Source organism: Mercenaria mercenaria, chromosome 5 (genome assembly GCF_021730395.1).
Source record: "Mercenaria mercenaria strain notata chromosome 5, MADL_Memer_1, whole genome shotgun sequence".
Lineage (NCBI taxonomy): Eukaryota > Metazoa > Mollusca > Bivalvia > Venerida > Veneridae > Mercenaria > Mercenaria mercenaria.
The window spans coordinates 80,038,740-80,051,774 of record NC_069365.1 but is presented as its reverse complement, the minus strand read 5'-3'; the positions used below and the strand labels follow the sequence as shown (position 1 = coordinate 80,051,774).

The following is a 13,035-nucleotide window of genomic DNA, read 5'->3' as shown; positions in this document are numbered from 1 at the left end:
TTTCAATTCTATATTAATAAAGTGAACCTATAAAGTAATCAAATAATCATTTGAGTGTATACAATGTACAATGTCATTTCAATATCAAATAATAATTATTTAAGCATAATTACATTCAAAACTTGTATCATGAACATAATTTAGCTAATGTTCTATGAGTTTTTGTTTGACACATTCAAAATTAAAGCTTTAGCAACGTCTACACTGAATACACTATTTTACACTTTCACAAAATATTGTCCAAATTATTCACTAACATTATGTTAGTGTAAGTTGTCCTAATATACAGATACAGTATTTGATGAAAACATTGTATGTAATTTGCTTTATGAAATCGTTGTCTAGACGAAGTGTCTACAGTATTGGCCGACGGTTGAATCCAGTACACGTTATGGAGATTTCATTGTTCGCACGGAATCTGAGGCAATATTTGCTGAGTTTACAATCCGGAATCTCAAAGTCGACTTTGAGGAGGTACACATATTGCAAGATGATGTAGTTTTTAAAGCTCAGCAAAACACACATGTGTTAATCTTAAAATAAGTTATACGATTATAATGCATTAAACATTAAAGGATTTATATCAGCAGTAATAATAATAATAATATACATATAAGGCATCTAGTAACCTATGAATTAACAAACAATGGATATCATTGTGCAGAGGAGTTGTAGAAAGCAAACATAAATTGGTGACATACGTAAGAATATGTGTCTTTTTGGTATAAAATTTACTTCTGACAAAATTGCGTCGGATGAACAAGGTTGTACTGAATACCATAACATAGCGTAATCACTATAATGATGTAAAACTACCAAATTGAATGATGTTCAGTCATTCTTAATGCATAGCCATATACCTGTATGCTTTATAGAACGCATGGCTGTTTAAGTACAAAGTTTATCAATGTACTATCATAGGGGAAGCCCTCAAGGACCATCACTCAGTTTCACTTCACCGCATGGCCTGACCATAGTGTACCAAGAAGCACATCAGGTTTGCTTCAGTTTTGGAGAAAAGTGAGAAACAACGACGCAATCAAAGCACATTCTTGGCTTGTACACTGCAGGTAACTCTCATGATTTAGAAACAATCGCTCACGTATAATAAAGTACAATGGATTGCATACAAACATTTCTATCATCCCCTGTTTATAACTTAAACTTACATGCAAACAGAGGAAAAAGCTACTGTTCACTATAGTACTGTCGTGAAAGTTTCATTCTTCAAACATATGAGTTACATAAAATTACTGTATATGCACATTATATATCCCATGGACAGACTCAATCAAACCGAGACTACTATTCATCATATTAAATTGCGCTGTATGCTTCCGATAGTGTTTTTTTTCACAGATTTTTTTTTCATTATGTCTTAAAAGGCGTTTTCTACAGTAAGAATATCTTTTTATGAACACTACGTTTTCGAAAATAAGCGGTGGTGTTTGTATGTATAATGCAGTTTCAAAAGAGCAAAGAACACTTTGAGAACTGAAAAGCGTGTGTTTAAAAGAGCTTGCTTCTTTTATGTTTACAACACATCTGTTATATTTGTTACGTAACAGTTTACGAAATCAGAGCAATTTTATATTATGCTTTATTTTTTTCCACAGTGCTGGTGTTGGTCGGACTGGTACCTTTATAGCCACAGATATATTATACGACCAAGGTAAAGACAAAGGATATGTTGATGTCTACCAGTGTGTTAGAGACTTGCGCGACCAAAGAGTCAACATGGTCCAGACAAAGGTTAAAGCATTTTATCACTTCCGTTTGTTTAAACTAATTTATTTTAGCTCGATTTTGAATAAGGCTTGAAGCTTATTTGAATCACTCTCGATTTCAATTCCTGAAAAATATCATATGAGAAGACGTGGTCGTGACTCCAGCTGGGCCGGAACCAACGACCTTTGTGTTGATTGGCCGAAATCCTACCCACAAGACGACTTTACCTCTTCCAATTGATGATGTTATTGTACTGGTATGTAAGCAATTCTTCATGGCGAGCAGTTACCTTTATAGCATTCATGATCACTTAACTATTTTGTAGATGGTTAAATGGCAACTGTCATTAGAGCAAATCGAAAATTTCAATTTGTAAAGATGTTTACAATAGTTGTTTTAAACACAGGATCAGTACCTTTTCCTTCACGGTTTGATGATTGAAGCATTCATTTTGCCATCAGAACCTGTTCCACTGGAACACTTTCACCAAGTTCTAAACGATCTGAAGGATGTTGATAAGGTGGCAAGGAAAACGAAACTCCTTTTGCAGTATGAGGTAAGCAAAAGAACTCTGGATGTAAAGCTGATAAGTATTTGTTCATCTTATTAACCATTAGGTGTTAACAAATCGATGATTCTACGCATCATGTCAAAGTAATGAAAAGGTTAATCATACTAACATATTGTGTTAGTGTGTATAAACGTACCTTCAATCAAAACTGTTAGATTTTGATCTCTAGATCGTTCAGCACGACATTTATGTTGTGTTAGTGTACTGTAATGGTTTGGGTGGTTCCAATAGTCTTGGTAAAACCAGAATATTGTTTAATTATCATTTGGATATGATGCCTACTTTTTAACTTTTGTTTTGGTAGTTTCTGTAATAGGCAGGTTCCATTACCTCAGATCCCTACTCTAAATTCCAGTTTGTTTAGTTCTGTCCATTGTTTTCTCGTTTGGGGCAAAGCCATTATTTTAACTGGGGACTAAACGCCACTTTTCATGCAGTTGCACTCTGTTTATCATTGAAGGTTCCATTTCGCCGTATAAATACATCTGCGGGTGTCTCTAAATTATATTCTGGTACATATAACATGTGTAAATGTTGAGTTTTGCTCAACTCTAGGCTAGAGAGTTGGACGGTAGCTTGCATTTCCTCTACCGTCCATGAAAAGGCTCATTCAAAGCCAGCATTTTCGTTTATGTCGTATTGGACGATCTATGGTTGTCCGCTTTTTGTCCGTTTTAGATTAATCAATTCAGATTTTCGGTAGTTATACTGTATTTGTGGAAACTACACGACAGTGACTAATAAATTCTAATGATATATGGTTTTTTTTGTAATTCACTGACATAAATGTTTATCCTTTCTTAAGACATTGAAGGAAGACATGACATACATGTTTACTAAGGATGAAACTGAAGAAAAATATTCAGCAGCAATGCTCAAAGAAAACAGAACTAAAAACAGAAACAATAGTATACTTCCACGTAAGTACTACATTTGTATTTGTTACACAGCTTTTTGGTGATTGGATACGGCATATATGCTGTGGAGAAATCTCATATCGTTCTCACTCGATATTAATTTCGAGACAGCGTATTTCCGTATCCCGTATCTCGATCACCATAAAGCTTCGTAACGATTTTATCTTGCCGATTACCCTTGACCTCCACAAGTTTTGAATTTGAACATTACTTTTGCAGTTTTTAAAAGATCCATATCTTGCCACCTTTTTTATACCTCAGTATTTACTGAATAAAACAAAGATGGACAACAGAACGGCAAGTGGTCACAAAATGATACAGGTTAAATACGTTTAAACTGGTGGGCAATTGTATAATTGAGATATTTGTAAGTAACTGTAAGCTAATTACTGTGCACAGTGGAATCTTACAATCATAACTCGTTTGGCTTACGACATCACGTTTTGTTAATAGTTGATAAACTCCAGCCATAAAAAGCAGAATGAGTTGTATTTTACTGAATTACAAAACACAAAAGCTCATTGAAACAGGTTATCAAGTCGTTCAATCCAAAAACACTGAAAACTTCATATTCCGTTGTTTAGAAAATCATCGGTTTTCACGATATCCGAAATGTTTTCAAAATTTCATGCTTCAAAACTTTCGCTTTCAGCCTATTTTTTGATAAAACCTTTGTCTTGTATGTAGAATAAGTGATCTTACAACAATCTGCTTAGTTAAGAATATAATCCTTTTAGTTACAATGCTTTAGCTCATAATCATGAATTTAACAAAGTCTTCGCATAACCTCCCATACATATTTCTTGTTCTTCTTTTTCCGATTTTAATGGCTAATGCCACGTACACATGTACGTGAAATAAAAAAAACGGCACTCATACACTAAATTTATTTTCGGAAAAGACATGTATAGCTATAGCCTTAATAATGCTACTTGATTCGACTACGCCTGTGATGTGGCAGCCATTTTGTTTTATTCAAATTCATACCGAAAAACTACTAACAGGAATATCGAATATATCTTGTCTTGACGTGACGTCTCTTGACAAATAGAGATGAAAAAAAAACTTGTAGAAGGCGAGAATGATATTTTACTTTTACGTAGTACATAAGAGAAACATTTCACTGTAAAATTTATGATCGCAAAGTTGTGGAAGTAATATTCCTTATGTATGTGATATTTTTACTTAAAATTCATTCTTCGAATATTATATCTTTATTATGATATGTGTTGATAATAAACTTTCTGATCATACGTTTTAGAATTCTATTCTCGACACATTATGCTTACGTATAGGATAACGCACATTTATTAGTGTTATATCCGAGGGCTTGGCTGGTGCAATATGGACCGTTATCCCGATTGGTTCTGTATGTGATATACCAATGACAATGACGATGTCAAAGTGTTAATTGATGATGGCCACCGGTCAATCCCAAACGGGTAAATCCCTTACCTTACATACACCATTTATGGTGAACATTGCAAATATGTTTCATTTTCAGCAGAATAGCATTAATTTTTATTATTTTCTTTCAGCTAACGAATTCCGACCTTTCCTTGCCACTGCTATTGCTGGGTGTACGAACTATATCAATGCAGTCTACATACCGGTAAGTTACATGATTTTTCTCACTTATCGGACAGAAAAATCTTTATTTTCAGAAATGCTGGAAAATCTTATCTCACATGGGTTATCCCACACTCCTGTGACGGACTACTTCATGTACTAAATATATATATCATTTATGTAAAATAATTAAAAATCAGGTACCTTTATCTTTTCTCTCCGTTCCTTATAGTGTATTTCTCGATTCAAAATTCGTTACTTTATGATAAGAACGTACCGTTACGCTACAAACGATAAAACTAAAGCGGAACTTTGTTATTATGCGTCACTGAAATGTCATGACGTCACTTCTGCTTACGGACGTCAGTTACCCGCGTTTTAAACAGTTCCATATTTTCATGCTTGTTTTTATTGTTTCTGTTGTGGTAAGTGAGAAATAGAATCCATCACTGGTGTTCGGTGAAGATCGGAAATCCCAACCCTCGGGCGCACCGCTCAAGTCTTAAACTCGGCACAGCCTCGTTTAAGACTTGAGCAGTGCGCCCTCGGTTTTGGGTTTTCTGATCTTAACCGAAGACCAATGATAGATTCTCTATATCTTAAATAATAGAGATTGGTTTATGACAGGGATTCACATTAACCTTAAATCTGATACCTATCTTAAAATAAATTTGGTACAAGTTGCGTTTTCTGTGTAATTATATTGTACTCCGAGAAAGTTACTCCTAAGGAAATGGTAATTACGGAAGCACGACGGTGTCTGATTTATCTGAGGTGGAGTAGCAACTGGGATAACATCAGCTGCCAGAGTGGTACATTATCCGCTTATGCATAGTAGACCTCCAAACAATAAAAAAAAACAGAATACTCGAAGCCAGACACTAAGAGAACCTAATGAAAACACTGCCAACGCTTTTATACTGTCAATGAAATATAGAATAGCCGCAAAGATTTAGCCAGTTTGTGCCAGTTTGATTAAAGTACTACATCTTCCTAAATACGTAGCGTAGTTTTAACAGGGAGATGACTTTAGATCAAATTGTAGCATAACACTATAAAAACACATAACATCATTCTAGTACTTGAAACATTCAGGAAAGCTTAGTCAGAAATCTATCAGTAAAGGCATTCACAACCTTCAGTCAGATGCACTCATGCCTTCTACAATACATTTAGTGAGGACTGGTTTCCTGTAGTGTACGACGCAAAATATCGATAAAATGTAGAATACCCTTTTGAAGCATAGAACCCAACCAGGCAACACTATATCAAACTCTGTTTGACTGGGTCCCTTGGTGATAGAGAATGAAATGCGCAACATCCTCTTACGCATCCTAACACTTACTGAAGCGGATTTCTGTAATAGATGTACATTGAATGGACTCCATGATCACAAAAAATGCAAGAAAATATAACAACACTGAATCCAAAACATGCAGCTATAATACAGGTATTAATAATAAAATCTGGAAAGTAGATCCCTCGGAAGCACCGAGAACAAGGCAAACAGTGAAAATTGCAGACTCGGTTTGATTGAGTCTGTTCATGAGCAGTAATGGAAAATGCAACACTGCCCACGCCCCCTAGCACCGGCTTAAGCAGTATTCAATCTTCAAATCTAAATGTGTTGAAATCAATGATCCCGAAGGACCAGAAAATATAACATACTTCGCTATGATTTATAAATACATGTTGTATGTTTTTTACCTTTAGAATTTGGTATATGCAGATGATTTATGGAAATGCGTAGATTTTTGTGTTCTGCAATCAATTTTTAGTTTGCTCGAAAACTGTTATTTTTATATATAATTAGAGCAAAATATGTTACTTTAATTATCTAGTAATACATATTTCAGAGCTACTGCGATATTCATGGCTATATTATCACTCAAACACCATTGGAGAGCACAGCAATCGACTGTTGTCGTCTGGTATATGAGCAAGAGGTCAAGGTCATAGTTACATTTCCTGCCAAAGTGAAAGAGCAGGTAACTACTTAAGACCACTAGGTCCAAAGCATACCTCATAAAGAGATTCATGAGTTAAACAATTACTTATTCTATGTATGATATACAAGAATACACTTGTATTACTGACGTGAATCAAAAACGCAACATCCATATATATGGAAAATATTTCATTTTTGCAATTTTTATTGCTCGTTTACAAGTTGTTATTTACACTGATCTAAAACGGTGGGTTCTTTTGTGCTAATTGAAGCGTGGTCGCTTTTACATGTGCACGGTGAGTCCGTGCTGTAATTAACGTCTTACAAAATTTGCAGCATTCATTTACAAATATATAATGTCATGTTGAAGTTAGTACCAACTTACCAATAGTCAAATTCTGAAAACTGCCGGACTTTTTGAAATTTAGCTTATGCTATTTAAAATTCTAATCTTCTTTGACCATTACTGAAGAAATACACTAGGAATTTAATAACACCTCATCCATATAGGGCAATTATTTCATTCTTACAACTTGTGTACAAACATTTTAATATTCATGATTTATCATGTATTAGATCTGAATCAATGAATTGGTTTCTTTTGTGATACTTGAAGTATGATTGTTGTCATACAAAATTCACAGTGCACATTTACAAAAATTAAATGTTATGTCATGTTGAAGTAGATTTTAAACACACAAGCAACCATTTTTGAAAGTTATCAACACGTTTTATTAAATCAAAAATCGTAATCTTCCTTTATTCTTGTTTTCAAAATCTTGTTATTGAAACGTTATAATGCAACAAGATCGAACATCATCCTGTTGTATCGTTATGAGAGTGTAACCAAACTACACTGAATAGACTTTAGTTAGGGTTCTACATTTGACACCACACGCGCACGTCTTAAACTAAGCCAGCGTCACCTACTTTGGCAATGTTAAAGCCAACTTAATATTTTTCTTCAGTTGACATATTCAATGAAATGGTGTTACGACTCAAAACTGATTTTCGATATGTATCCAAATGAATCGTACCGGTATCTGAATCCTAAGCTGCAGTAGTTGCGCTTCATGTAGCACAGAAAAAACCTTATTTATTTTGCATAATTCATACGAAAGTTTTCCTGTATGATATTTTTCAAAAGTTTAGAGACAGTTTCAAAGTCCTTTTAACAATCCTTTTAATGTAATGCCTTTCTATATTGTTTCTTAAAAATGATCAATGTATTTGAAAAGAGAAAAAATTCCGTTATTGTACTAAAATTACGAAGTCGCAATTCAATATTTATTTTGCAGCATTTCTATTGAAAATGGTCTGAAATATAAAAAACTGAGTATTTTTGTTCTCCTTTAATTCAGAATGGCACGTACTTACCAGAAGATGGGACTGTCAATTTAGGACCATTTACGGTGGCAAAAACGTCTGAAGAAGACAAACACTTCTACAAAAAGAAAACTTTCGTTATGGCATATGATTCAGAGGTTGTAAAAGATATCACTTTATTGTGAATTAATTTCAAATAATGGAGGAAATTGGAAATATTTCAGCAATTTCAGCAATTACCATTGATAAACTATGCAACAAGTAGCATTTTTACTGAATAACGTTCGTTTTCATTGACTTTGTTTATACATTTGCATCATTTTGTGGTTTAATATATTCTTTTGCTACATATAGGTCATAGAACGAGAATTTGCATATTTTTACACATTGACAACAAAAACCACAATAATTCCCATAACTTCTATACAATTAAATTCACCATGAGTGAAAATGCGAATACAGCAATATTATGATAGTATGTCTTATTAACTCACTAATATCAAAAATTACTAAATTTCAGTGAAAAACATACAATTTCTTTATACGTTATAACAAAACTAAAACGCACGGCATAAAACTTTGTGTTTTTATAACTTGTGAGACTAGTACTTACTCTGTTTAAGGAATGCGAGCTAACCCAGCTAATGTTCAATAACTGGCCGGTTAATCGTATAACTCCGAGCGATACTCTAAACATGCTGAACTTTATGCAAGAAGTGGAATTTCACAGAAGAATAGCAGACAACAAACCTGTGCTTGTTCAGTGTCTGTAAGTTGCCTGATAGTCAATAATGCTATTGTAATTAACATAAGCACGGAGATCAATTTTTTATGTGTATAGAGATTGAAACTTTAAAGGTTTATATACTTTCTGAATACAATAAGACAATATATTATTTTGAAGAATTTAGCGCATGAAAATCATATAGCGTTATTATTTACCTTTAGTATTCAAACTAATCTCGTTGTTAAACATTTTAAAGTTCCTCAGCTTTCTACCTACTCGCCATTTTAAAGTAACTAATTCATATGCTTGTGTTATCATGTATTGAAGTAGTATGCCGATTGTATTTTCAATATATTTAATGGCAGCTAAACGATGGTATCCGATTTAAAGGTATGTCTTGTTTATTGAATGTATCATTCTTTAAATTAATAACAGCTGTTCATCTTTAAATAATTTTGGTTGCTTCTCGTCATAACATAATAATCGCCAGAAGAGATATATAATGACTTGTAGGCACATTGAAACATTTGAAAACCTTGTTTGAATTCATAAGCAATTTTATATGTAAGTATGATCTTTTTAAAGCGACGGATCAGAGAAGAGCGGCTTATTTGTTGTTCTGATGAACATACTGGAACGTGCACGACTGGACAATGAGGTCTCGATTCCACAAGTTATCAGACAGCTTAGAATCAGGCGTCAACAGATCATTCCAAACTTTGTGAGTGCTTTAGATATGAATAGTTTCTTTAACAGGCCCACGCGTCAAGATTTATACACACATTTTAAAAGATTATACAGGAAGTATCTAGAAAGGACATTTCTTTGTAAAGTTATTACAAGATAACCGTTGAAACAAATGGTTCTGTCAATTCTGTAAATCTCTTTACTTTAATTATGACCCAATATATGTTATATATCTTTAGGCATGCCCTCTTTCATATGATTTTCTAAAATAAAAGACATATTCAAGCCCTTGCTCGAAATAACAAATCTAACTTTATTTAAAACCACCAATTATGTACGTCTGAACATATAAAATCCTTTCCTTGCTTTTTTCTTTCCAGGAACAGTTCAAATTTTGTCACGATGTTCTGCTGTGCCACGTTGATAGCAATGCAATGTATGCAAATATGTGAATACATAAATGTTCACATGTGCTTACTGGCGACAGTTATGTACATTGTTTATTAAAGATATTGAGGACGCTTTGGACTGTGTACAGGCTTTTTAAGAATATGATTTGGACTACTTAAATTCATAGGATCATCACGACAAAACAGAAAATTCATTAGCATTTCTTTTAATACATGAAATATGTTGCCGCCACATGAGTGATGTATTTATGCTTCAAAAGTCTTTGTGCGCTTAAGGTATTATTCAGCATCTTGATATTATGAAAACTTTTCCGATTGCCGCCTTGTCAGTTTATAGAACATACTTTTTCGTCGCTGTAGATATTTGCTTCTTAAACAGTTGTAAAGCTCTGAAGATGAAATGATCCGAAGATGTATTGTGGCGTACGTGAAGCCCATCTCTTGGGATAAAATTTCAATACACCCGGGAAATATGCCTTCTTTAATACATTGTTTTATAAATGTTATGCATGGACAGAAAAGGATATTAATTACATGACACTGAATAGAACTGCATAGCTCCTATCAAATACAACAAACAGACATTTTTATGGACTTTAAGATACAAAAACCGGTCATTGCTAAAAAGTTGAAAAAATGATGTTATTCTGTCACGAAGTGTACAGTGGCCTTACTACCAACCGACAAAATTACCTACAACTTATTATGCCCCATAACCACTTTAATTCCTTATTATGTAGCAAAGTGAACGTTTAGTTTTTTTTCTCTATAGCTTAGTCCTCGTAAACGTTCTGAAACTTCAAACAGTGGTGACGACGGATGTTCAAAACGCTAAAAAACTAGAAAAGGTTTTAGTCCATTTGATGATGACATGGCAATTTCAATATTTTGTTTAAGATGTATGCAAAACAACTTTTCAAATTATGAAACTGCAAAACTCTTACAATGAGTATGCATTGTGCTGAAAATTACACCAAATGTCATTCAAATAGTCTTGCACTACAGTGTTCAGACCCAGTACTCGCGTTACAGCCCATACAATTTCATTTCGTTTCTTTCCAAACAAATGTATGTTTAGAACAAAACTATTGTGTTTGTGTTCGAATCAGAGTAGAATTGTCGACAGAGCCAACCCTTAGTATATTTGATAGGAAAGCATCAGCAGATTTCTAGATTATGGATTTTAGTTTCATTTTCTTCTCATGGTTGAAGCTGATTTGCACTTTCATTTAATTTGTGCAGTTATTCTAATTGTAATGAATTATAATACACCCAGGTATGCAGAACACTTTTTACCGAGTAAATACATCACTTTTTTCGCACATTTCACCGTTTCATTGAATAGAAATATTAGAGATTCATCCTGCTTTTTGTATATGTGGACTACTCTGGTGTCGCTTGTCATAAAATCTCGTAAGTATGCAGCCATAAATATGAAAATAGTATTTTTTCTATTTGCATAAAGTTTATTCCAGTTTATATATCTGCTTTTGTTATCAGTTTACAGAATCTTTATACTACTGTGTTAGACTGTTTATTATGCACTATTTCCTCTAAAGTAAACTTTTTTTTTTTTTATTGAGGCCAAGGCTCTTCAACTTTTTCAGAGGTTTTCTACATGTTTTTGTTATTGTTTTTAAACTTTTTAAAAGTATTAAGAAATTCATTTCTAGACGAAATCACCGAGGCGTTTTATGATTTTTGAGCATATTAATCTTTGTTTCTGAAATGAAAAAAAAAATCTCTATACACACTTTTTAACCAGTTTTCTAAACCTTAATGTGGTCTGTGTCATACATTGCCGTCTAAGAAATAAATGTACTTAGCCGGAACTGAAAGATGTAGGTTGAACGTTTTGAAAAATCTTTGGTTGATAATGTGATCAAAGAACAGCTGAACACTTTATCAAAAATATAGTATTGTTACAAATATGATATTCAATTCATGCTGGTAAAATCTACAAACGAATAAAAATGAGTAACTGGAATTTTGATAAGATCTAAAGTAACAATTGTTTAAAGTTTTCTCGACAGTTGCAATTTAACAATAATTTATTGAAGGAATGACACAAAAGTTTTCAAAAGGTAATCCCATTATTTAATATCAAGATACATCTTAAAATGGAATTCTACGGACATGCGATTAGGTTTTACATATATATCAGGTTACAAGACATGATGTTTTCTTCAAAGATACCCATTGCCTACTTTTCATTTAAATATTATATCTTTAGGCATTTACCTCAAATGCAGTAACTCTTTTTTGACTGTAATTAGCTTAACTAAATGTATAAATGAGCGCACCATGAGAAAATCAACATAGTGCATTTGCGACCAGCATAGATCCAGACCAGCCTGCGCATCCGCGAAGTCTGGTCAGGATCCATGCTGTTCGCTAAAGGTTTCTCTAATTGCAATAAGCTTTGAAAGCGAACAACATGGATCCTGACGAGATTGCGCGGATGCGCAGGCTGGTCTGGATCCATGCTGGTCGCAAACGCACTATGTTGGTTTTCTCATGGCGCAGCTAAATAAGATTCACACAGTAAGAGTTGATTTGTAAAAAAGCTTCCAGTTTTTCAGTGGTATATTCATTTTTACTATGTTTAGCTATACATGAACTATTTTAAATTGGATTCTTGTATACCTTTAAGAATATATTAGAGTATATTGAATTAGTTTAGTTACAAATATTGTAAATGACATTAAAGCCACATTTTCCTCCTTATTTATATGTGTTGTTAGTGTGTACCATTTGTATGTACAATTTGTGTAATCAGCAGCTTGCCCACAGTTGTACCTTTAATTGTTAAATTCCCCTTACTTTTTATTACAGTAAGTTTATCTGGCATATTTCGTCTTGCTTCTTTTTATGTATTATAAATAAATGTTAAGTGTCCAAATTAATTAAGCACCATTTAATTGTGTTTTAATAACCTTTACAAAATTCACTGTCTAAAGCTGTAGTGTGGGAAATCTTTGAACTGAAGAAATGTCGTTCAAGGTAGAAAAAAGGGGTATTTGCTTTGTATCTTTAGGACACTGGGCACATTTTCATGGAATCTCGTAAGGCGTAGGTATGGTTTTGACAACACAGAAAACAATGTCATTCAAGTCATTCGACCTTCATCTATTTCCGGCTGTAAAGAAAAT

At 33.4% G+C, this 13,035-nt stretch overlaps 1 protein-coding gene across 1 annotated transcript in view; it reads left to right on the top strand.

Annotated features, from left to right (window-relative positions):
- LOC123557735 (uncharacterized) overlaps nt 1-12,733 on the top strand; it is a 69,766-nt gene extending 57,033 nt beyond the window's left edge. Inside the window, exons 28-38 of the mRNA XM_053544715.1 lie at nt 346-474; nt 922-1,070; nt 1,617-1,752; nt 2,135-2,284; nt 3,105-3,219; nt 4,755-4,828; nt 6,642-6,773; nt 8,095-8,217; nt 8,683-8,828; nt 9,372-9,507; nt 9,854-12,733. Of these exons, the coding sequence (XP_053400690.1) occupies nt 346-474; nt 922-1,070; nt 1,617-1,752; nt 2,135-2,284; nt 3,105-3,219; nt 4,755-4,828; nt 6,642-6,773; nt 8,095-8,217; nt 8,683-8,828; nt 9,372-9,507; nt 9,854-9,925 (1,362 nt within the window). The 3' untranslated portion in view covers nt 9,926-12,733. The remainder of the gene's footprint in view (nt 1-345; nt 475-921; nt 1,071-1,616; nt 1,753-2,134; nt 2,285-3,104; nt 3,220-4,754; nt 4,829-6,641; nt 6,774-8,094; nt 8,218-8,682; nt 8,829-9,371; nt 9,508-9,853) is intronic.
- The last annotated feature ends 302 nt before the right edge of the window (nt 12,734-13,035 follow it).